This window comes from Carassius auratus, chromosome 19 (genome assembly GCF_003368295.1).
Source record: "Carassius auratus strain Wakin chromosome 19, ASM336829v1, whole genome shotgun sequence".
Lineage (NCBI taxonomy): Eukaryota > Metazoa > Chordata > Actinopteri > Cypriniformes > Cyprinidae > Carassius > Carassius auratus.
The window spans coordinates 24,958,546-24,985,670 of NC_039261.1; the positions used below are offsets into that span (position 1 = coordinate 24,958,546).

Sequence of the window (27,125 nt, forward strand, 5' to 3'; positions counted from 1 at the left end):
CCTCCTTTAGTTGACTTTGCTATGCTAGGAACTACCAAGTCCAGCGTTTTGTGACCTAAGGGAGCGTGATGGATGGTAGTGTGGTTAGGTACGCAGGAGCTAAACCATGTAAGGCCTTATAGGTAAGTAATGATAATTTGTAACTGATACGGAACTTAATAGGTAGCCAGTGCAGAGACTGTAAAATTGGGGTAATATGATCATATTTTCTTGACCTTGTAAGGACTCTAGCTGCTGCATATTGTACTACCTGTAGCTTGTTTATTGAAGAAGCAGGACAACCACCTAGAAGTGCATTACAATAGTCCAGTCTAGAGGTCATGAATGCATGAACTAGCTTTTCTGCATCAGAAACAGATAACATGTTTCATAGCTTGGCAATGTTTCTAAGATTGGAAGAATGCAGTTTTTGTAACATGGGAAATATGATTTTCAAAAGACAAGTTGCTGTCTAATATAACACCCAGATTTTTGACTGTAGAAGAAGTAACAGTACATCCGTCTAGTTGCAGATTGTAATCTACAAGATTCTGTGTAGTGCTTTTTGGTCCAATAATTAATATCTCTGTCTTATCCAAATATTATTGGAGAAAAAAACAAACAGGCTGGAATCAGTCGATTGAGATGTATGGTAATTTATAGGGCTGTAGTCAACCAAAGAAATACTTGGTCGACCAAAGTCCTGTCCTGTCCTTAACATTTATTAAACAATTTTCAAAGAGCATTTATAAAACAACAAACAAAAAACATCAATAATACATAAAACTATAATAATAATACAATTCTTTGAATTCTTTGAATTAAGTGATTGACAATCACAATTGTACACCTGACCACACCACATGCTACAAAAAATGTAACAGCTAAAACTGCCAGGACGTTTGTAATTTTAACAAGTGCACTTTATGTGCTATGGTGGGGCCTGAAGCCTGACTGAAATTCTTCATACAAATCATTTTTGTGTAGGAATATGCTCAATTGAGCAGACAGAACTTTTTCTAAAATTTTAGACATAAATGTAAATAAATAATATTGAGAAGTGGTTGTTCGGCTGCAGGTAACAACTCTTTCAGTAATTTAGAGGGTACAGAATCTAAAATACAGTTCTCATTTTCTTTTAAGCGAATGCACAGTGTCTGCCAAATTTAAAATGGAAATACAAAGTCCGTTTGCACTTGTGTTTACCATATCTTAGAGCTATGAGCCTGTCATATTTAAATAGCAATATTAATTACCACATTTGCCATTTCACTCTCTCTGCACTGTGCATGTAAACTGCCAAAACTCAAATGGAATCGCAATTCATTTCTCGAATCCATTTCTCATCTCTTCTGGGAATGCACATATACAAGTCTTCTAGTAGATTTTTTGTATCTTCGATCATACTAAATTGTACCATGTTTTTACTATGGTAAATATGAGTTAATGATATTGTTTAAACCACAGTAGCCACAAATGTACAGTTGTTTGAGACGTTATGAAATGTTCTTTAACATCATGAACCATAAAATGTAGTCAGTGTTCTGCTATGGTTTATTTTCATAATAGGTAAACACAGGTCACAAGTTAACACGGTCACATTTCCTTGATTCAGCCAGTTGCACAATGTGAGACTGAGATGCCATTTAAAGGCTTTGCAGGTGTTTTGCGTTAATTAGCGGCTTTCGCGGATCCTTTGAATCAGTTTGAGAGTTCAGAGCGGGTTCGCGAATCATTTGAGTCAGTTTGGGGATAACGAATCATTTGAATCAGTTCGGGAGTTCGTTGTGGGTTCGCGAATCATTTGAGTCATTTCGGGAGTTCAAAGCGGATTCGCGAATCATTTGAGTCAGTTTGGGGATCACGAATCATTTGAATCAGATCGGGAGTTCAGAGCGGGATCGCGAATCATGTTAGTAATTTCGGGAGTTCAAAGCGGGTTCGCGAATCATTTGAGTAAGTTTGGGGATAGCAAATCATTTGAATCAGTTCGGGAGTTCGTAGCGGGTTCGCGAATCATTTGAATCGTTTCGGGAGTTCATAGAGGGTTCGCGAATCTTTTGAGTCAATTTCTGGAGCTCATACGGGTTCGCGACTCATTTGAGTCAGATCGGGAATTCAAAGCGGGTTCGCGAATCACTTGAGTCAGTTTGGGGATAACGAATCATTTGAATCAGTTCGGGAGTTCATAGCAGGTTCGCGAATCACTTGAGTCAGTTTGGGGATAACGAATCATTTGAATCAGTTCGGGAGTTCATAGCAGGTTCGCGAATCACTTGAGTCAGTTTGCGTCTCAAGAGGCAGAGGCGCTGATGTGCCTTGTTCAGCACTGCGTCAGTGTCTGTAGACCAGGAGAGATCCTCACTGATGTTAATGCTGAGGAACTTATTTACCCGCTCCACATGTGTCCTGTTGATGGTGATGATCTGCTCTTTCTCCTGAAATTCACCACCATTTCCTTGGTCTTGTCGATGTTGAGTGAGAGGTGGTTCTCCTGACACCATTTAGTCAGGGTGCTCACCTCCTCTCTGTAGGCTGTCTCATCGTTGTCGGTGATCAGGCCTATCACCGTTGTGTCATCAGCGAATTTGACGATGACGTTGGAGCTGTGTTTGGCTGCACAGTCATGTGTGTACAGGGAGTACAGGAGCGGGCTCAGGACACAGCCCTGAGGAGCACCAGTATTGAGGGTCAGTAAGTGTTGTTCCCCATTCTGACCATCTGACTTCTGTCTGTCAGGATCCAGCTGTACAGAGATCTGTTTAGTCCCAGAGTCTGGAGCTTCTCAACAAATGTAGCAGGTACTATGGTGCTGAATGCTGAGCTGTACTCCACAAACAGCATTGTCACATAGATGTTCTTATTTTCAGGTGGGAGAGAGAAGTGTGTAGGGTGAAAGCAATAGCATCGTCTGTAGAACGGTTGCTACCATATGCAAATTGTAGCAGATCCAGTGAGGCAGGCAGCACAAAGCAGATGTAATCACTGCAAGTCTCTCAAAACACTTGCTGAAGATGGGTGTGAGCGCACTGGGCCTCCAGTCATTTAAACATGTGATTTAGTTTTTCTTTGGTATGGGCACAATAGTGGATTTTTTTAAGCACGAGGGAACCATAGACAGACAGAGGGAGAGGTTGAAAATGTCTGTGAAAACACCGGCTAGTTGGAATGCACATGCTCGGAGCACACGGCCTGGGATGCCATCAGGACCCACAGTCTTGCGGATATTCACTCGTCGGAAGGATTGGGTTACATCCGTTTCATAGACGGTGAGTGCACTCGCATCTTCTGCAGCAGCCGTGGGAGTGTTCTCTTTGTGGATGGTGTTGTCAGCCTCGAAACGAGAATAAAATGTATTAAGCTCATCTGGTAGATAGGAGGCAATGTTCACAGTAGCTGGTTTATTCTCTTTAAAGTCTGTGATGTTATTGATCGCCTGCCACATGCTGCTTGCATCGTTGGTATTGAATTGTTCTTCAACTTTGTTTTTATATTGTATTTTTCTACCCCAGAGATATTGAGATGAACATCAGTTTGGACAGAATTAACACTGAAAACAAAATATCATCTGAAATCAGACCAAATTCAGATCCAGTGTGAAGATTGACAGAAGCCACAAAGGATCTTATGACTGTCTGGTCATTCACAGCAGCCTGACAGAACCAATAAATTAAGTTAAAATCTCAATTCAGGCTTGAGTGAATGTTTGTATTTTTTCAACCAGGACGATCCCATTGAGATATTTTACTCTTCTTCCAGCTAATCCTGGTGTATAAAATATGAAACAAATAATATAGTCAATGCTGTTTGTTGGAGCCATCTCACTGTAATTTGTGTCTGTGACACTAGAGTACATATGAGTATTTTTGAGTACATTTAAGCCAACCGCTGATGAGTTACAGGTGCGCAATGGAAGGTCAAACAAACTTTTTGACCGTGCCGTGCATGCTATGATGAAGGTAGAGGAAATTGTGATCGTACCTCTTAACAGTTTTTTTTTTTAATGAAAATATTTGTTTATTAATGAAGAAACAAAGTTACGTTTAAGTTATATTTTTACTTTATTTTATTTTGTTATTTGCAATGCCAGATGGACAATAAATGGATTGGCATATCCGACTTTATTTTTGGACAATGATTTGATTTATTTAAGGCAAAGCACGCGTCAGAAACAGACTTCTAAATTCCATTTGCGTCCCTACACTGTTAATATTGCTTGCCACTAATGATTACAGTTAAAGTGCCTCGGCTCATGCCAACATGTTCAATGCATTTATACATTTCTTTTCCTTTTATTGTGCAGATGTAACATGTTTTGACAGTGAAACTATGTGGCCTGTTATCGTAGGAGTGGTAGTAGCTGTAGTTGCTGTTCTAGTGTAAGCTTGTTGGCTTTGTGTAAAATATCCAGCGGCGACTTCTAAATATTTGTCCTCCTCCCCCTCCTGGTTCATTTCTAATAGCTGACGACATTGCCACATTTTTCATTGATACAGTTAATGAAATCTCCTGCAGTTGTACCTGCACTCACTCACAACATTAACACTTCCCTGCACACTGGTGTTTTCCCCTCATCATTTAGACAGGCACGTATAACTCCACTACTTAAGAAACCCACCCTCAACCCATCTCTTTTAGAGAACTATATACAGACCAGTTTCCTTTAATTGCAAAAACACTTCAATGAGCTGCGTTCAAACAAGTCTCTGCCTTTCTCACACAGAACAACCTCCTTGACAGCCACCAATCTGGCTTCAGAAGTGGTCATTCAACTGAGACTGCTTTACTCTCAGTTGTTGAAGCTCTTAGACTGGCAAGAGCAGAATCCGAATCTTCAGTACTTATCCTGCTTAATATGTCCGCTGCTTTTGACATGGTTAACACCCATATCCTCCTATCAACCCTACTGGCAAAGGGCATCTCAGGAACCACACTCCAGTTACTTATCAGATAGGTCCTTCAGAGTATCTTGGAGAGGTGAGGTGTCCAAGTCTCAACATCTAACTACTGGGGTGCCTCAGGGCTCAGTTCTTGGACCACTTCTCTTCTCTGTCTACATGGCATCATTAGGTTCTGTCATTCAGAAACATGGCTTTTCATACCACTGCTATGCTGATGACACTCAACTCTACCTCTCATTCCATCCTGATGATCCGACGGTAGCTATTCGCATCTCAGCTTGTCTAACTGACATTTCTTGCTGGATGAAGGACCATCACCTTCAACTCAACCTTGCCAAGACAGAACTGCTTGTGATTCCAGCAAACCCATCGTTTCATCACAATTTCACCATCAAGTTAGGCAAATCAACCATAACTCCTTCAAAAATAGCTAGAAGCCTTGGAGTTATGATTGATGATCAGCTGACTTTCTCAGACCACATTGCTAAAACTGTCCGATCCTGCAGATTTGCTTTATTCAACATTAAGAAGATCAAGCCATTTCTTTCGGATCATGCTGCACAACTCCTTGTTCAAGCTCTTGTTCTGTCCAGGTTGGACTATTGCAATGCTCTCTTGGCAGGTTTTCCAGCCAGTTCTATCAAACCTTTACAATTAATCCAGAACGTGGCAGCAAGATTAATTTTTAATGAGCTGAAAAAGAATACACGTCACATCTCTGTTTATCAATTTGCACTGGCTTCCAATAGCTGCTCGCATAAAATTCAAGGCATTGATGTTTGCCTACAAAACTACCAATGGCTCTGCACCCATTTACCTACATTTTTTACTTCAGACTTATGTGCCTCTAGAAGCTTGCGTTCTGCAAGTGAACGTCGCTTGATTGTGCCATCCACAAAAAGCACAGTCACTTTTATGGACTTTTTAATTAAATGTTCCCTCCTGGTGGAATGACCTCCCCAACTCACTTAGTCATCTTCAAGAATTGGCCTAAAACACATTTCTTCTGTTGGAGCCTGTGTCAATGTATATGTATTTCGGGCTGTCACCAGATGGGGGCAGTAGGTGCACAGTGTTTTTAAACCAGTGTTTTAAAAGTGAGTTTGGTGGGGGAACACATAGTTTTTACCTCACACACAGGTTTGATGTTCACTGTCTCTCAAGTACGTTTAATGTTTGCATTTGGTAAATAAAGAAACAGAAAAGTAGACATGGACTTCAAGACTGTTGATGTGCGTAAAAAGTGCGTTGTATAACCAAGCCGTCGGCTGCTACAGGAGCTGCTTTATCAGCAACCATTTACCAGTAGAGACCAACAGGGTTCATTACAGTTACATAATACATTGCAGTTATTTTTTTTTTATTTTTATGAAGAGATAAGCAGAAGAATGCTGTTGAGCAAAGCTTGTTGCATCAAATAAAAAAGACTTAAAAGAAGGCTCTGTCTTAAGTGTCACAATTTCTATTCAAAATAATTTCTGTATTAGTTTAATTCGTTCTCTTTCATTTGCAACAGAATATAATCGCACATGTCCCACAGTCTCTAGTTAATTCAGTTACCTGAGTAGAGAATGAATACGAAGAATTAATATTACTGTGTCCTATTACTGTGTCCTGTGTCCTGAGGTTAAAGATGATGACCTTTAACCTCCCCATCCCACATCTCTTGCTATTTCCTAATCATAATATCTGAACATCATTTGTAGAATATCACATAATATATCTTGTCTATGCAACGGAGGAGCGAGTGCGAGGAGCGTCAGAGAGGACACGGGTGAGAGGGGTTACATTGGTGCCGTGACCCGGATGAGAGTGAGGTTTAGGGGGGTGAGTGTAACGGAGGCCAGCGAGTAGTGCTGTGCAGGTAAACCTCACTCCCTGATCTCAAGAGATGCACTAGCGACAGACGCTAGTGGCTGTAGCCATTTAGCCTCCTTGTTAGTGCGTCCGCCTCCCATGCCGGAGACCCGGGTTCGAGCCCCGCTCATCGAGAGTGCGAGGAGCGTCAGAGAGGACCCGGGTGAGAGGGGTTACATCTAGATGTAGACTTACCACTTAATCAAGTTTTTAACACAGAATATGAGTTTTTAATGGCTATATTTCCTCCATCTAATGAAGAGAAGTAAACTGAAACGTGGTAACTTGTCCTTTTAGCAATTCAAGTGATTGAAAAGATAATAAGTGGTAGACCGATGAGTCACATCGTGTAAAATCCTGCATTGTTATCAATGGGCCCTTTTTACCACGGCTTCAACAGATTAAACATAAACATGTAAGAAGCTTATAACATTACATAAATCTTTTATTGATTTGCTTTTGAACATTATTGTAAAAATGCAGGTTATAGAAAAGACGTGGTTTCTATAGCAACAGACTGTAAATATATTGCTTTGAATCTCTTTTTTAACATTAAGTTTTATATTCAGAGCATATCTATATTTACATTTGCAGATTACAACAACACTCCAGAAAGCCTTATACATGTCTTTTCAGTGGCTTTCTGTGCTCCTGATGATGACAGCAGTCAGATCAGTTTCATTCAGAAGGAGAATTATCTGTTCACTTTCAGTTTTACAACACAAGACCAGCCGAAATCCACCAGGACCCTCTGTGTGTTACATCTCAAACCTCAGAATAACTCACTCAACTCAGGGAATCTCACAAAAAAATAAAATAAATAATAATAATAATAATAATAATCTGTCCAAAATAGGTACATTAATACATTAATTTTATATTTTGTCACATTATGACATCAATTCATGACAGTTAATCACATAAAAAAACTCATAATTTGGCAAAAAATTATTATTAGAATTGTGAAAGATATTTCTTGATACTATTTTAATTTTGTAAAAAAAAAAATATATAAAAAAAAGGAAAGGAAAATAAAAAATATACAAAGAAATAAAACATCTAGTCCATAATTAATTACAAAAGCATTTTTTTAATAAATGCATAAATAAAACAAAATAATAAAATACATTAAAATAATAATAATAATACAATTATTATATATATTATAATTATATATATATATATATATATATATATATATATATATATATATAAATTATTTCAATTGTAACCTATACATGTAATAGTACTGAGTAAAATTTTATAAAATAGAATTAAATAATAAAATAAACAGTAAATTAAAAAGAAATTGTGTCTGGGTGGACATTTTTTCATTACTTGTTTATTTCTTACTCCTTGGGGTAAAATATGTGGCCCAAACATTTGTTGTACTGCATTTAATTTTATAAAATATAATAACAATAAAAGAGGGAAATTAAAAAACAAAGAAAGAAAAGTAAAACAATTATATCAGGTACAGGATGTTTTTTTTTATTTGGAAACCCAGACATTTGTTGTACAGTACCTAATTTCATAAAATATAATAAATAAAAAAAAACTAAATAATAATAAAAAATCAAATGTGTTGGGACAGAATGTTTCTCATTATTAATTTATTTATTTATTACTCTTTTGGGTGAAATGTGTGACTAAACATTTTTTTGTGAGATTCACCGAAGCATCAGAGAGCTGAACTTTTATCTGTGAACAGCAGCATATCACAAAATAACACGAGTGCCATATATATTCATAAATAAGAAAAGCAGTGTGTGTTCAGTCGCAGCACATTCAGGCGAACGTGTGTGTGTGTGTGTGTGTGTGTGTGGCAGTGAAGAAACTGATGAAGTTCAGATATGGTCTAAAACTCAGGCTTTCCCGAGCTGATCGATTACAAACCCACAATCCCCATTTAATCAGGAACAGCTCAGATCCATGGGTTCATATCTGCAGCTAAAGGCTTGTAGAAAACACTGGACAAGATTCAAATCTCCTCGTATTGCATCGCTCTCCCATAATCGTGCTTGGCACAGAAACCACGTTTCTTTACAGGTATCTACATTCTTACACGATCATGTACAAACAGAGATGTAAGTGCAAATACAGTATGCATGCATGAGCTTCAGCACTGCGAGCGAGTGAAGGGCAAAAACTCCACGAAACGAACATCTTCAAGAGCCTCGGCTCGGAGGAAATAATACTGTCGGCTCACAGGAACGTCACTGCATGTCCAATATCAAACATCGAAGAAAATCACAAGAACACGATTCAGTGTGAAGCCAGCGCTTGGCTCTATATGACATCATCGTCATGACCTTTGACACCGGTGTGTTTGTTCCTTCACTCTCCGTTCATAAGGTAGGGCCGGGCGATATATACTCTGGTTAGAAAACATCATACATGTATAAAATGAAGCAACACTGTGATGTTATTTCACCTCTATGTTTGTGATTTGAACTAACGTGTGAGTTTGATTCATTTCCATCGATTCAAACTTTCAGTTTCAGTGAATTGATTCAAATGATTCAGTGATTCGTTTGCAGATTATATTTGTTTTATGTATTTACAAAATATAATTTATACATAAATGGATGGTTTTATATGGCCAATAAGTTTATTTGAACTTCAGTAGCAGTGAAAAGCAAATAAATCTGATTCATTTCCATGAATCATTTCTTGGATGAATCGATTCAGATGATTCAGTGATTTGTTTGTTTGTGTGTGTTATATTTCCACTTGTGTTTACAAAATATTGTATATTTAAAGACTGAAGCAATGTTGTGATGATTTTATTTTGGCCAGTATGTTTCTGATTTGAACTTTGGTTGTTCAAACCATCTGTTTCAATGTCGATTCGATTCAAATGATTCAATGACTCGTTCGCGTTTTATACTTGATTTTGTGTTTACAAAATATAATAGTATTCATAGACTGAAACAACAGTGTGATTATATAATTTAGAAATCAAGTTTCTGTCTTGAACTTCAGACCTAAAAAAGCAAGTCTTATTTGATTTCATGAATCAGTTCAATGAATCAATTCAAATGATTCAATTATTTTTTTCATATAGTTTATATCAGTTCTTGTGTTTACATGATATTTATTGTATTTATCATCTTGTATTATAAATTTTAAAACAAATTGGTTGAAATTGACTAAAATAAATCAGCCTTTAACTCCAAATATATAAATATTAATATACACTAAACATGGCCGAAAGGCTGAAAAATTACATAATAAAATTTAATAGCTTTTTTTTACAAATTTTATATTATTTTTAATATATTATTTTATGATCATATCGCCCAGCCCTAACAATCTGAAGTATTAAATTATATATTTATATATAAATATGGTCCAGAGTTGCTGGTAGAAGTTAAATAACATTGACAACTGCATTTCAACAAAACAATGCTGAAAAGTTCACACTTTCTCCCCCGGACAGGAAAAAGCGTTCATGGACCACCAGTGATTTTTTACATTAAGAACGGTGTTTAGTGGTGGTGTCTGTACTGATTCGCTGGGCTCTGAGAGAGTCACTGATTCAGTCTGAATCTGTCCAGCAGGCGGCGCTCTTCTGTGTCTCAGACTCGCGGCTCCAGTCTGTGCGACAGCTCGAACAGCGTCTGCTGATTGTCGATGATGTGCAGGTAATGGATGCTGGAGCGCACCTCAGGACTGTCTGACGGAGAGAGCTCGTTCCCTGAGAAGACACACATCCACGCAGCTCATAGATTCATTCACACAGAGCCTGACCTCATCCAGACTCATGCTAACAGCTGATCATCATCTGAATCTTTCATAGCTAATCATTTATAAAGAGACCTGAAGATCAAATCTGAGGTTTTTTATATGTACTTTTTAAATTAAATTATTTTTATTTTATAATCGGTGTGTTTCTGACCTGTCTGATCCGTCTGGCAGTGACGAATGAGTCGGACCGTATCAGCGATCATGTGCTGAGAACAGAGACAAGCGTCAGTGACACTGATGATCTGACGAGCGATGAGTGACAGCTGTCAATCACTGATGATATGGCGAGTGACAGCTGTCAATCACTGACACACCAAACACTTACCAGCTTCTCAAAGTTGACCAGATTATCGTGAAATGTTTTGTTCCCCTCATGGATGAAGGTGATATCTGAAAACCAACACAGATCACAACATCACAACACTGTGTCATCATTTCCATTTAGGTCAGGTGACAGGAAGTGGACTTCCACCTTTCTTTTTTACCTTAATTTAACAATAAAACATAAAAAAATATAATAATAATATATTTAAATGATTTAATTAAATAAAAATATTACTTTATTTAAATAATAATATATTAACTAAATAAAACAAAAATAATTTTGTAAATATTATTTTAATAAACAGAATATTCAACATCTGTCCTGAAAAGCAGTATTATTAGATTTTAATAAAATTAAACTACAACAATATATATTTATATTTTAAATGAATTAAATAAATCAATTAAATAAAAATAACCCATATCTGCCATCAAAAAGCATTGTCATTATATTTTAACAATACAATATACACAAAAAATTAAATACAATATATATATATATATATATATATATATTTTTTTTTATATATATATTTTTTTTATATATTTATTTTTATATTAATTATTTATAATTACAACCAATGTGCAAACTTTTTTCAACTATTTTGTATTTTTAATTTATCAATATCATGATATTGAACATAATCCTTCTGTCATAAAAGCAGTATTGTTATATTTTAATAATGAAATATAAACTAAAATGATGAATAAATATAATATTTTTAATATATACATATTTTTAATAAACAATAACTATCAGTATCGGTCATAAAAGCAGTATTATTATACTCTAATAATAAAATAGAAACATATTAAAATAATAAAAGATCAAATATTCATGAAGGGGGTGTAACCTTTGAGCAGCAGAGGCATGAAGGGGATTTTGGGCGGCTTCATCTTCTTGAAAGCGTCTCTGTAAGCTTTGTGATTCATGGATGGATCCTGAGGAAGAAATCAGATCAGTCTCGTTCTGTTTCTGATGAGATATGAGCGCTGGTTTACAGACGGGTTTGACTCACAGTCAGCAGCTCCAGCTCAGAGAACAGCTTCTTGAACTTTCCAGGAACTTTCTGCAGAGAGGAGACAGAGACTGAGTATCTTCTGCTGAACTGACTGCATCAGAGCTGATAAACATCTGATTACAGAGCGCCTTTACCTCCCAGGTCTGGTTCAGACGGCTGACCGCCGCCGTGTTTAACCCCATGATGATCGCAAACGAGGAGTTGAGGTTCCTCTGCGCTTTACAGCTGAAACACACACACACACACACACACAGAGTCAGTCATCATGAGCAGACACTAAACACACACACAGTTAAATCTGTGCTAAATACTCAAACACCTCCTCATTCAGTCAGTCTCCAAAGAGCAGCTTTTCTCCAGAGAGAAACTATTCGTACAATCAGAACAATTAGACCGTCTCCAGAATTCATTCACAACCATCCAGAGTGCAAAAATACTTCACAATAATAATAATAATAATATAAAATATTATATTACAATTATTTAATTAATAATATGTTAATATATTATATTATATTATATTTAATATATTCCAGTTAATATATAAAGTATTCCAGTCTGTTTTTAACACTTTATTGTATGAGAGCTAAGAATAAGTCATATCTGTTAGAAAAAGCATATTATATTGTAACAATAAAATAATAATAAAATGAATACATTTAATAAAACAATAAAAATAAAACATGTAATATTTTAATAAATATATTTGTATTATAAAACATGAATGATCAGTACCTGTCATAAAAGCAGTGTTATGTTTTAATTATAAACTACAATCTAAAATAATAAAATATAATGTATTATTTTATTAACAAAAACTATCAATATGCCTCATGTATTAGATTATAATTTAATTAAAAAATGAACCAGTATATTAATAAAAATATTTTCATATGTTATTAAACACAGGAGTAATGAGTGTGTGTGGTGAAAGCAGTGTTGTGGTGAATCAGACTCACTGTGCAGCGATCTTGATGAACTTCTTGAGGAGCTGCACTCGTTTACTGAGTGATGGACAGAGCAGCACCTCAGACATCACCCACTGCTGGACCTCATTACAGCGCTGCAGCAGCTGCTCCAGCGCCACCGTGTGGACACTGCTCGCCTGACCGCTGAACGTGTAGAAGATCAGCTCTTGCTGCAGCACACACACACACACACACACACACACATAGGTCAGTGGGATGTCTTTAAAGAAATTAACACTTTTACTCGGCAAGGCTTCATTAAAGTGATCAAAAGAGACAGTTAAGATGTTTATAATGTTACAAAGATTCTATTTAAAAAAAAAAATCTTTTGAACATTCCATTCATCTGTGAATCCTGAAAAATACAATGTATCACAACAGTTTCTACACAAATATTGTGCAGCACAACTGTTTTCGACACTGATAATAATCAGAAATGTTTCATTTTAATTGATGTTCACATAGAAAACAGCATTTCTAAACTTTAATAATATTTACTGTTTTTTTATTATTAGGTATATTAATGCAGCTCTAATGAGGGGAAGAAACGTCTTTTAAGAGATTACGTTTTTTTTTTTTACAGACCCTTCAAAATTTTAACCACTAGTATATATCCTTAAACATTTTAAAAACATTCCATTTTGGTTTTGGTTGTTTTATTTTTTTTAACAATTATTATAAGAGAGAAAAATATAAGCTTAAAAATCTCATGTTTTAAAAGATCTTCAATGTTGAATTATTCTCCTTTAAAAATGTAAAACATCTGTATCTGAGAAGCTTCACCTCGTGGATGGAGTTGAAGAGATTCCAGTCGAAGTTGGTCAGAGCCACAGCGACGTCCCACGTGTTGATCCCCAGCAGTCTGACGGGCTTCTGTCCCAGATCTGGACACTCGGTGAGCGGCGGCTGACACACACACACACACACAGAGAGTTATGATCGTCAGGTGCAGGCACTGATCCGAACACACTTGTGTTACAGTAGTGTGTCTCACCAGGATCTCGCTGAGGTCTCTGCGGCAGGCGATCAGTCTGCTGGGGGCCGTCAGAGACTCGGAGTAAATACTGTCATGAGGCTGAAGAACACGCTTGTCTGAGAGACAGAGCAGGGGGTCAGTGTGTGTGTGTGAGTGTCTCTGTGTGAGTGTGTGTGTGTGTGTGTGTGTATGAACCTCCGCTGTAGGTCTGTGCCAGCAGCATCATGTCGTCCTCGCATCGCTCCATCCGCTGAGAGACGATGTGCAGCAGCTCCTGAGCCACGACTGTAGGCTTCACCCGCACGCTCAGATACGAATCACAGCTCACGTACACACGGCACATCACTGACACAACCAACCACACACAGAGAGAGAGAGAGAGAGATACACAGAGAGATACACAAACACACACACACACACAGGGAGAGGCACGCACACACACACACACACACACACACACATTTACATTACACATTACAATTTATTTTAGGGAGAGACCTGACCTACAGATTTCCACATGATGTTTACACACCCAAAATTTGTCCTGATATATTCAAACGTATAATTTAAATAAAATATGTATTAATCAAACTAATTTTTATTTGTAGTAATTCTCTATTTAGATCTACAGTTTGGTTTTCAGCAGTGCTTCTGTCAGCTCCAGCACAGCTTTGATTTCTAATTTTCTTGTATATATTTCAACAGACCACTGTCTGAGACATTAACATGTAGTGTACGTCACACAGAGAATACCCCAGAAGAACCCAGACATGAGAAGACAGCAGTATTACCGTCTTTGCTCTCGACGGGAGACGCTCGGAGAGGAACACAGTTCTCCTTCAGACTCAGCTGCTGGTACAGCGCTTTACTCTGGAAGAACAAACAACTGTTCAGTATTTTAACAATTTCATGATATCAGTAAATGTTCAGTTTTGGGTAAACTCTTCCTGGTTTCCACAGTTTCTCTAACCTTTTGGTGTGGAGAATAGTCGTCCATCGTACTGGAGGGAAGAAAGAGAGAGAAAGCCGTTAGAGACACTGACGAAACGCTCTCGATGTGAGTCTGACAGATGCAGCGAGAGACGGCTGATTTAACATCTGTCCGGACAGACACAGACTGACTCTACATCCATCCATCAGAAGAGCGCAGCTCCAAATAACACGAGCGGATAGACAGCGACGAGTCTGACTTTAGCAGGATAAATGAGTGCTTAAACACAAAACCTTTCTGAGGAGGATCAGATGTCACCGTCTTTACCCGTGACAAATGCCAGTGATTTGGCTCAGTAGAGACTCAGTTATCAGTCTTTAAATGATCATCTCAGATGTGTCTCCCAAAGTTCATGAGAAGAAATGAAAGCAGATGGCTGTTGTTATACAGTAAGAGCTGCAGAGCTATACAACTCAGGATGGTTCTGGGAGAAAGTAATGAGAAATGATTGAGATTTCTGACTTTTGGTGGCAGGTTTTGGTATTGTGGCAAATCTGAGCACACTTTGAGACATAGTTGAGATGTTTCTGAAACTCTGGAGAAGACAAATGAGATTACTGAGGTCTTTTTCTCAGATACAAAAGCCGAAGACTCAAGAAAAAGTCTCCATTTGTGTCCAGGAGAAACAATTGAGACATAACTTGAGGAGAAATGTTGGTCATATTGATATTTCTGTTCTGGTTCCAGATTTTGGTCAAATTGGTTTTTGGTCGATTTCTGCGTTTTATCGGCAAATCTAAGCAAAGTTTGAGATGTTGAGATCTCTTTTGAAACTGACTACTGGTGTCTTTTTCTCAGGAGAAATGCTCTTGACTCAATCCTCAATTTAATCTCACTGCTATCCAGATAAAAATGTGAGACTTGATGAGAAACATTTGAGTTAATCTCGGTTTATTTTATTCCAATCTGAGCACAATTTGAGCCATTGTTAACCCATTAAGATCCTCCAGAGGAGACACAAGTGAGATTACTGGAGACTGGAGTCATGTGTCATTGTTTTCTAGGAGAAACAGCTGATGGACGGCCGTTCTTGACTTCAGCAGATATCACACACACTAATTACAGCTCATAATTACACCTCGGAGTGTGTCAGCTCATTTAGACGGATATCGAGCGTCTGTCTGCCAAACCCTGAGGATGAGAGCTCAGGAGAGACGTGAACGCTCATCTTGCTCTGTTATACTCCTCAAATAGAGAAAACCTGCTTAAAGGGGTCTTCGGATGCAAACTTCACTTTTACGTGTTGTTTGAACATAAATGTGTGTTGGCAGTGTACACATCTACCCTACAATGATAAAATCCACCTAGTGTTTTTTTATCCCTATAAATGATAACCTCTTTCTCAGATCGAGTCGTTCTCAGATTCCTTTCTGTGTGATGTCATACAGACAGGCCCCTCCCACAATTGTTGCGTTTAACCTTAGCTCCGCCCTGAGTGACTGTCATCAGTCCACTATTGTTTCGCCGCAGGAGCAGATGTAGACGAGAAAGACTCCTCAGTGATTGAGGTGTTGTTGTTGTTGGATCTAATAATGAACATTGCATCTGAGCCGCTGAAGACGCAGTGGATTACGTTTGTTTCTGAAGGGAATGCACCTGATCTATGTACACGAAAATAGTTTGTGATCCAGCTTCACCTCCAGAAGAAGTGATCTTAAGGTTTTTAAATGAAACTTTGCTAATCACCTTTCCTAATAACATGCTAGTTAGCAAGTTCTGTGGCTAAATGAGAACGGCTTGTCACCCCACAGAAGAGGGGGCGGGGTCAGCAGGGCTCATTAGCATTTAAAGGGACATGCTCCGAAATGGGTTGCTGTGAACAGAGATGTTTTGGACAGGATAAAAAGAGTGGTGTTTTATGCTTGCATTGAGAAAGTTAAACCAAAATATATAATTATAGACTGTTTATTAAGACCCTAAAGAATCATATCATGAACAGTTAGGTGTGCTCTGATTGGCCAACTATTCAGTGTGTTGTGATTGGCCGAATGCCTCAAGCATGTAAAGGAAAGGTTACGCCCCTTGACACTTTGAAAACACACATCGTCTCCTAGACATGGTGTCAGCAACAATACTACAGCAAGAATAATAGTTATGCCTTCTTTCTTTGCTTGAACATTTGGGCGTTATTATGCAAATCTTCTCACACAGTGATGTAGACATGTGGGGGCGTGTTTAAATGAGCCATTTTAGGAGGGCGTGGATGAGTCTTAACTTAGATAAAGAATATCTCTTTGGGTTTGAGACTTTAGTCTTTGTAACTTAAGGGTTTTTATCTATGTTCTCATGAACATGTTGTAACACTCCAAAGAGAAAGGAAGACATGAAATCGCATCATATGACCCCTTGAAATTAAAAATGTAAACGTGTTTGCGACTCACTGTCTCCGTCGCAGTAGTTTCTGGAACTCCTTCAGGTCTTTCTCCAGCGAGGGGAACTCATACACGTCTTCCAGCACGTATCGATACAGCGTCTGCACAGAAGAAGAGGCATTTATAGTGGTGGCTTATTGATCTGTAGATATTTGGCATTTCACGATTACTGGAATCAGTAGCTTTTCCCATTTAGATGAATATGGCACAAGCCAGACTGTGGCAGCAGAACTGTCCAAATCATGTTATTTTATATTATTTTATTAAGTAATAAAATAAATAAAATAAGGATTTTAATATATCTCTATATTTCGGCACTGCACACGTAAAAAATATACCAGAAATTATCATATCATCAAATAAAAATCCAGATCTATAATTTGAAAAATCTAAAAAATAGTAATTTTAGTACTTAATCTTATTTTAGTTGTAAGGCAACATTTCATATTTTTAAGTTTACAACTAGTTTTTCATTAAATTAAATTAAATTAAATTAAATTAAATTAAATTAAATTAAATTAAATTAAATTAAATTAAATTAAATTAAATTAAATTTTGAAACATTTATTTCAATCAACAATCATCTTTTAGTTTTATTATCCTTAACAATAAAAACACTGTGAGTCTGATCAATCCTTCACTGAATCTACAAGCTTCATGAACTCTACTGACTCATGATTGTTCATGTAGTGTGTAGTTAAAAATAAAATGTTTTGGTGTTTAACATTTTATTTTACTTGACCAATTTTTTTATCTGTCTCTATAAAGGCAGAATTCTGAACGAAAACACAGCTGGATGCCGACTGAATGTGTGTGTGAGAGACTGTGTGAGTTTTGACCTTGCATGCACACTGGGTAGTCAAGAGGCAATTATTACCCAGCATGCACTGGAGATGTACCTTATAATAGTGTACATTCCCTCAGTGCATGGAGGACACTGTCAGAACACTAACAAAGTGAGGGAACAGTGTTGTAAAACAGCGACCACACACACACACACACACACACACACACACACTGTTCTCAGGGGCACTGTAGCGCTTGATGGAATCTGAATGAACCCATTAACACCCCCCCCCACGGCCCCATCCTGCTTGTTACCAGGCAACCATCACCTTGGAAACGCTGCGTTTAATGATACAGGCGACCGTGAAACAGCCTCGTCACTGTGATGACACGACCGTTGCCATGGAAACACTGCACAAGTGTGTGTGTGTGCGTGTGTGTGGGTGGGTGGGACAAAGGCAGGTAGGAACAAGATGTGCATTTGTGTGATCTTGTGAAGATGACAGACTGAAATCTGTGAAACACATGTATATTCACATCATAAACACTTACACACAGCTACACAAACACACTTTTAATGAGGCTTCGACTGAAACTGTTTCTAGTGTTGATCTGTATGTGGCCTTCAGCAGCGAGCAGAAGAAAGAAAACCAGAGAAACCATTAAAACCAGCTCAAGTCGTGACATGAGACGGAGACGAGTCCTGAGGAGAAGCAGGAGTTTAACACAGTCTCAGCCAATCAGAACACTTCTGATGTTAACATGCAGCTGGGGAAGAGGGTTCTGGACCAATGAGATTTCACTGTGGGCGGGGCTACACAACTGCGCTAGATTGTTACTACTTCAAAATCTCTCTCTCTCTCGCTCTCTCTTTATATATATATATTATTTAATTTTGAGTAAATATTGTGTAAAATACTGTCAGCATTCAATAATTGTAGTTAAAAAAAATATTTAAATAGTATATAGATATAATATATGATTTTATAATTTGAATACATTTTATGTAAAATAGTAAAAAAAAAATCTTCAAAAATAATATAAAAATAATAATAGTCTTGAATAAAAAACATAGAAATATAACAATAATATATAAATTCCAGTGAAAGTCCTGAAACAATTATTTTTTAAATAATAAAATAATATACATATATTAAATATGATTTTTACCCAAAATATTGGGTCACGCTTTATTTTAAGGTCACTATTAACAAACCATTAACTATGATTTAATAACCCCCAAATTTCTGCTTGGTCAAGCATAATATGTGTTTTATAAGTACTAATGTTTGACAATATATTATTATTAATAGACATGCTAATAAGCAACTAGTTATTACTGAGAAACAGGTCCTAAAGTGTTACAAAATATTCAATAAATGTAAAAATATATATTTTTTAAATAAATATTTTGTTATATGTGATCATTTTACATAGATATGCTTATATGAAACAACTGTACTGTGATTGCACATGTTACTTTCTAGAAATTATAACCCACTTTTGAAAGCACACACGAGATGATGGCTATTAAAAACAACCAGCAGCAGCAGCAGCAGCAAACAGAGAGACATTAGAATAGCTGTGTGTTATACATCAGATCTAATGTAAGTGTTCTGACCTTCATGAAGGGCTTGACGTTCTCCTCCTCTCGCAGGAAGTCCTTGTACAGCGTGCTCCACTGAGACACCAGGTGCAGTACCTTCCTCTTCCTGTAGAGGGCCTCCTTCCCCTCCTCCTTCCCCCGACAGCGCTTCGTGCAGTAGGTGAGATCCAGTTAAAGACCAACAACACACACACACACACACACACACACACACACGCACACACACACACACACACACACACACACACACACACAAGAGGTTTGGAGCGATCTGAAGGATATTGTCCCAGCAGCGCCTGGCAGAGCTCACTGGTGGACATGAACACCAGATACGTCAGCAGGAAGTCATCCAGGAGCATTTCTGCAAGAAAACATCACACACAATTCATCAGATGTTCACTCTCCTGCCAGACATGTTTAATGAGAGCTGTAATGAACGCCGGGCTCGTTAGAGCTGTTTGATCAAGCGAGCATCACTATTACTGATTTAAACAGGAACAGGAACTCAACTTTGGCACATAACTGTGTTTATTGTTCAGGAAGAGAGTCCAGATTTTAACTAACAACAAAGACCAAAACATCTGAATATGCAAATCAGCTCATAAATGTCATTAGTAAAACTCACTCACAAATAATCTCACTCCATTACAAATTACAAATATTTAATATTTATTATAAATACTATATACATATAAAACGAAAGTAATAGTATTTTGACAAATATTGTAAAATATTCTAATTTATTTTTAAATATAAATATATAACTTTCAACCTATTTAAATACACAATTGTATGTTAAATTTATAGATTACTTTATAGTTATATATATATATATATATATATATATATAAATAACTGTTACTGACGGTGCTAAATATATTTTTAAATATAGAAATTTTGTAGAAATGTAAAAAATCAAAATAACAAATACTTTTTTAACTAAAGTAATTACTAACATATTCGACAGTGGAAATAAAAAGTGTAAAAATGATATGAATACAAAATTTTTATATTTTGAGAAAATATACAAAATCCTAAAAAATATATGCAATCTGACTTGCAATCAATTTTTTAAGTGGTTTGCAGAACAATTAAAAATGCGTTTCATTTACTGTAGATGATGTGTTTTGTAGCTAACACCACTAAAGGTTCATCAGGAGTTTTTGGGGGGTATCTACAGTCAGTCTGCAGCACCCACCGAAGCAGAAGCCAGTCTCTTTTAAAGTCCTAATGATTTAATCTACACCTCTTTCTTCTAAAAATACCTTGGGCTTCTCTGAACGGCCGGGGTTCCTCCTGAACCAGCATCTCACACACAATAGAGAGTCTTCTGAACACTTATCAGCGAACACCGACGCACGTCTGAACACTAACACTGACTATAGTTATATTCAGACATTTACATCAGTCCTGCACTGCTCATGCATTCAGCACTTAAACACAAGAGAGTAATATCAGTAGTGTCTAATGAGAAACAGTGAGACTGCTGGCCTTTAACAAAACACAAGAAGTCTTTCTCTCCTTTTGTTGCATGAGGCATGTTTTAATGCTTAACACAGCTGCCAACACACCGGTAATTACCCAGGATGCAGTGCACTGCGGGCTAATTTATGGCCTGTGGGTGTGTTATACAAAACACAAGGATCATTGAGTTACACCCATACATTAAACACACACATGCACACAGAACAAGTCATTATCTGCTTGCTTTTCTCTGTTTCTGTGTGTCTTCCTCCTCACCTCGCATCATCTCACCGAGTTTGTTCCTTATTCAATGCAAGCACTAAAACCTCGGGTAAATGCAAACTAAATGCATAGTAAGAGACTATATATTGCATTGAATGTTGAATTAGATATTGCATTGCATTGACTAAATCTCCTCATATGAGCTTCAGGAATCAAACACACATTGTGCAAACAAACTCATGAATAATTATGCTTTAATAAAAAAAAAAAAAAAAAAAACAAGCTGTAACCAATAGATCTTGCATGCACAACTTCAAAAACATCCTCAGAAGTCATCTTGTCAAGACACCTGGAGGCACAAACTCCACACAACAGAAACGCTGTCGGCGTTAAAACTGTTCTGACACGACACTCACCCGTCTCTTTGCTCTCCGTCGCCCCCTGCAGCTCGTCCAGACGCAGGTCGCTCAGCAGGTGCTCCAGGATCTTCTGGGGCGTCCCGGACACCACCACATACCTGCGGGACACAGCAGAAGAGGAAGAGTCGGATAACAGGTAATCGTCCTCAGAGGAGGAACACGTCCAGCAGGAGCCGCTGTTAAGAACATAACCATCATCCTCATCCTCATCCTCATCTTCATCCTCGTCAATGTAACGAAAATGAGGAATGTCAAATGTGGGCATTTCATCCTCATCCTCCGGACTAATGCAGTACTCCCAGTCTTCCTCATCATAGTCATCCTCCTCTGCCTGCACAAGTGTGACAGGTGTGTGTCTGAGGAAGGTGTGCGTCATGCCCAGCGCAGGGGTCCGATCCCGGGGGCTGGATAACCTCACAGCAACCTGACAAACACGGCTGATGCAGCAGAACACACCAACACCAAATAAGAATCATGTTTACATGCACACACAAGTTTCAGCGGTTCCCGCTCAAGCTGTAATGAGGAAGACAACGCCAGGAATGTGTTCGAGAGAGAGAGAGAGAAGCTGAGCTGGACTCCACCCACAACCCTAACATTCAGAAAGAAATCGACAACAATCTGAAGTATAATTATGATAAACATATCTGACCTCCAAACCTAAATAGAACCACCAAATTGGCAAAGTACTTATCAATCAAACAACTGAAAGAAAGAAAAAGTAGGAACTGATTTACAAAAAGATAACCTAATAACCTTTTTTACCTAATAAAAATATCTGACTGCAGTTTGATTGATATTAACTGGAATGCACAAATGAAAAAACATGCTTTTTGAAAATCATTTAAAACGGAGTTATCTGCTTTTGCACATGAACTCTTCAAATCCTTTCAAAATATCGACTCAGTGACCACGACTTAAATAAAACATCCTTTGACTGCACTAATCCATTTGCTTTATTTTGACATTCTTCATTGTATAATAACTGTAATTATAATAATTAATATTAATATTATGTTGTCATTTTTTATTGGCATTGGATTTATTTATTTATTTTCTCTCATTTAAAACTCATTTATTGCTTTTGTGGTGTAAAATATTCTGTATTTTACACATGTGAATGCTTCAGCAATACTGTAACATTAATGTAATGCCAATAAAGCCACTTGAGAGAAAGAGAGATTGATTGGAGGAGGGGCGGAGCTTAAGGACATGTAAACACAGAGGAGGGGCTATATAAAGGGGCGTGGCCTCACCTCTTATCACTGTCCTCGTCTTTGACTCCAGCTGTTTGTGGAGACGCTGGATCTGATGGGACTCTCTGGAGAACCAGCACGTCTTGACCCCGCTCCTTCAGACAGACTCGTACGACGCCCTCGCCCTGCGCCTGAGAGAACGACAACACACCCGAATCACTCACCCATCACAGCAAACACAACGCCTTCAATCTCACTGAAACAGACATTGAACAATTCATTCAAACAAGTGAACACTCTGTCTTTAAAACTGCCTATGTGAACTGAATCAACTGAATCAACTCAAAAGAACAAGTCATTGATCAATAATGAATAATACTCATGATATAGCAAGAAAAACTAGGGCAAATATTAAGAATGTGAATACTAATAGTTACTTTAAATTCAACATTCAACATAATTACACACAATATATATCTTACTTATTTCAGTTCATAAAAGAAAAAAAAACACATTATGTCACCTTTCATACAGGCTACTGAACTGAATCAAATGATTCATATTCAACTCAATAGAATGAAACATTCATGAATAATTCATAAATGAATGGTCCATTAATTCTGAACGATTTTAAAACAGTCTAGAAAAAGATTGGAGTATGGCAAACTTTTGATTCTTTCATTAAAAGATTTTTTTTTCAGTTGCAAACTACACAAAAAACTTCTTCTATTGGGAAAACAGGGTGCAATCAAACCCAAATCAGGCTTGCATGCAATATATCACAGCATGTTTTCCTGAACAAGTTTCCACAATGCATTTCTGTCACACTCAAACTCTCACTTTCAGTTTCAATCTAGCAGCACGTCATTAGAGAGAAACGAGAGTCATTACACTCAGAAACTCAATCCTGCACACAAAAATGCTGCAAAAATATATTTCCCCGAAATCAAACTTCACAAAACACACCCATCAATTTCAGCCTGTTCCTCTTACAAAATAACAAGTGAACTTCAAAACAGTTCGTGCTAAATGATCTTTGCATTTATAATGAATGAAAGGCAACTCAGTCAGTGTTTGCTGATGCTCCGAGCAGTGTTTCAGACACACACCTGACGTGTTTGTGTGTGTCTCAGACGCGTTTTGAAGAAGATAAAAGCCAGGAAAGGGATTAGGAAATATCACACACACACACCACACACACAGGTGAGGATCACGACTCTCATTCAGATGCACAGTGGTTTGCTGCACAAAAGAAAGACGCCGATCCGTGGCATCAGAAGGCTTTGTGTTTGAGATCCGGCTCACATCCCAGTTTTAATGTGACCTGCAGGTGCAGATACTTCAGATACTGTCAAACCTGCTCTGTGACATGATGGAGAATCACATAATCATTCTGCTATTGAATCAAGCGGCACGTTTTATCAGCGCATGTTATTTTAAGTAAATAAGAGACTAATGCAAATACGTTTTTACCTCAAACAATGATTTAATCATTTTCAGCTACTGTTTTCATAAATAAATATTTTGTGTTTCTTGTTTCCTATTCCTAACAGGTTTTACCAGCTTCAGTAGTTTTGGCATCTTTGATGTAAACTAAACATTATTAGCCTTTCTAACACAGAACAAGTCCTTCAAATACTGTACTGTATTCCAAGCAGCAAGCATGTGATGCAATCCAAACCCATTGAAATGTAAGAAATGAGCGGTGGTGTGTGACTATCGACGCTCGGACCCCACAGGCTTCCAAACCCTGGACAAAATGTTCTGGAACCACTTCACTAAAATATACAACATCCATCAGCAGCCCAAACTCTCTTCCATCGCTGAACGACCTTCAGTCGAGAGTCTGCTGCCTGCGGAGCAAAGGATGCTGGGACGCCGCAGGAGTCATCTCTCAATCACCAGAGCGCCAGGACGGGAAACAGATGGATTATCTGCGTCCAGACAGACACAAACATGACCTCTGACCTCCTAACGAAGGACACGACCTCCTCGGAATTCACTGTTACTTCACCGCAATCAGAATTCCAAAAAAAACTCCTGAAGATTCCAAAAATACTTCAAGTCTGACCACAAATTACTCAAACCGGAACAAACACGGAGTGTTTCCCAAACATTCCCAAGACACTTCCGAAACAAGCACGGATATCAGATGGAGTACGCTGGTCCTCCTGAAATGTGTTTGGAAAAAAGCAACGCTAATAAGATTTTACTCCAGTTACGCAATTCCACAAAAAAAACGAACATTAGCGCACAACGGGCCAGAGGCTGCTGGGAAAAAATGTTGGCGATGCAAACGATAACAAACTGTTTCTCTCGAGCCTTTCCAAAATCAACTCGCATTTAAATGTCAATGTTGATGAGAAATGCTTTTTTCCGTTTCTAGGCTGGCAGCGGGAGAGCTTTACGTAACAGAAGCGGTACATTGTGAACGTTTGAACGAGTCCCACAGGATCTGCAGGGACACACTCCATAAAATACAAATAAAGCATGCCTGTGATGATGAAGCTGGACTACAGATGCACAGGAAAGTCAGTTATACTGTTTAGTGTCATATTTCACCACAGAAGGATGAGACTGACCAATCAGAGTGAAGTATTTCAGAGATAATGAGGGTTCAGTGCTCACCCAGAACCAGCAGCTAAAGCAGATTATATCATAACCTTCCCATCCTCCAGTTCCTGCAGGGAAACCCAGCTCTGCGTCTCCAGGACGTTACCTCTGCTTTCTTCTTCCTCTCTGTCTGACACGTACAGTACTTGATGCATTCGGCTGATGCTTCTACTGAAAGCATTCAGGGTTTGCTTCTTATCAGTTCATGCTTTCACTGAGACTCAAACCCATGATCTCTACACTCTTCTTCAGATCTTCACATTGTTCTTCACCAAACATGACCTTTTTGAATATCAAACCAAAAAAAAAAAATGTTTAAATGTATATGGTTATTATTAAAATGTAATATATATATATATACATACATAAATGTAAAAATAAATTGAAATAAAAAAGTCTTTAAATATCATTTTAAGAATGAAATAAATGTTACATGCAATATATTTAATAATGTAATACTTTAATGTGTTTTTATCTACTCCATATTATACAGTATAATACATGATTTATTTGAGTGTTTAGTGTTTGATTTTTATTCATTTAGAATATTTTTTTTTTTTTAACATTTTATTCAGCAAGGATGCATTGTAAATATAATGTATATAGAATATAATGTTAAAATGTATACTATATAATATAATATTAACAAATATTGCAAATATAATGTTACAAAATATATTATTAACATTATATTTCATTATAGATTTTATTTCAAAATAAATTATTTTTGAAGGATTCTGAATGATTTCTGAAGATCATGGTGACACTGAAGACTGTAGTAATGATGCTGAAAATACAGCGGTGCATCAACAGAAATAAATTAACATTTTAAATATTTATTCCACACAGAAAACAGTTATTTTAAACTGCAATAAAATGAAACATTTTTTACTATATTTTTGATCAAATAAATGCAAGCTTGGTGAGCAGAAAACACTGTAATTAATTTTTAATTGCATCTTTAAATCCTTTTTTTATGTTTCAAATGCAAAGGACTTGTAGTTTTCTATGAAAGAGTGGACTAGTTAAGCGGTTGCATTAGTTGCTCAGTTGATGTCCAGCTGTGGAGGATCAGCGGGACAACAGTGTGTGTTTAAGTCTCCACCTGTGGCTTCTCACGCTGGGTGGAGATCCAGTCCAGAGACCACGAGAGCACACGAAAGTGTTCCCTTCCTGCGTGTCTGCACAGAGAGCGATAGTGGGTGGTGTGTGTGTGTTGTGTGTGTGTGTGTGTACTGCGCTTCCTTAATTACACCAGAGTTGCCACAGAAAACTTCCCAGGTCCTGTAAAAGCCAAAGGACACAGTCTTTACTCTAAACAATGCAGCAGAACCGAACAAACTCCACCTAAAGTCACCGCTCAAGCCCAACTGCTCCTCCGTTAAGGAAATCCTGTTACAGTAACCTGGCGGGAATGAGATTCCGATCGCAGAAGGATCTTCGTTAGGACAAAAGACGTAAGAATGAACCTCATTATTCGAGGAATTGACCTTCTGTGAGCCTAATCTGCGAGTCTCGTGTGTCTCCAGACATCCTCCTGGTTTACAACAGAACCTGAAAACACACACGCTCAGTGAAGAAACCATGCCACACCTTGTGTCCAACCAAAACATGAGATGATATTACATCACTCCAGTGACAGAGTCGGATCTGGGAGACCGTACCGCTATCAGGAGACA

At 37.6% G+C, this 27,125-nt stretch overlaps 1 protein-coding gene and 1 pseudogene across 1 annotated transcript; both read right to left on the reverse strand.

Annotated features, from left to right (window-relative positions):
* Positions 1–7,970: 7,970 nt before the first annotated feature.
* Positions 7,971–22,481, reverse strand: LOC113119921 (rap guanine nucleotide exchange factor 5-like). The gene is made up of 16 exons (XM_026289658.1): positions 21,635–22,481; positions 19,815–19,893; positions 19,548–19,692; positions 17,150–17,241; positions 14,748–14,778; positions 14,569–14,647; positions 13,973–14,122; positions 13,796–13,893; positions 13,585–13,707; positions 12,793–12,971; positions 11,968–12,058; positions 11,831–11,881; positions 11,666–11,753; positions 10,813–10,877; positions 10,639–10,693; positions 7,971–10,437 (listed from the first exon to the last, which is right to left on the reverse strand). The coding sequence occupies exons 1-16, from the start codon at positions 22,011–22,013 to the stop codon at positions 10,319–10,321; spliced, it is 1,824 nt and encodes a 607-aa protein (XP_026145443.1). The 5' UTR covers positions 22,014–22,481; the 3' UTR covers positions 7,971–10,318.
* A 408-nt stretch (positions 22,482–22,889) lies between these two features.
* The window catches only part of LOC113120224 (zinc finger protein RFP-like), a 28,635-nt pseudogene continuing 24,399 nt past the window's right edge, over positions 22,890–27,125 (reverse strand).

Coding starts and splice junctions, on each gene's coding strand:
- LOC113119921 (XM_026289658.1), bottom strand. CDS start 22,013: ATGACGCACACCTTCCTCAGACACACACCTGTCACACTTGTGCAGGCA. Junction 19,894..21,634: donor GACGGAGAGCAAAGAGACGG/GTGAGTGTCGTG, acceptor GTTTTCTTGCAG/AAATGCTCCTGGATGACTTC. Junction 13,708..13,795: donor GAGACCTCAGCGAGATCCTG/GTGAGACACACT, acceptor TGTGTGTGTCAG/CCGCCGCTCACCGAGTGTCC.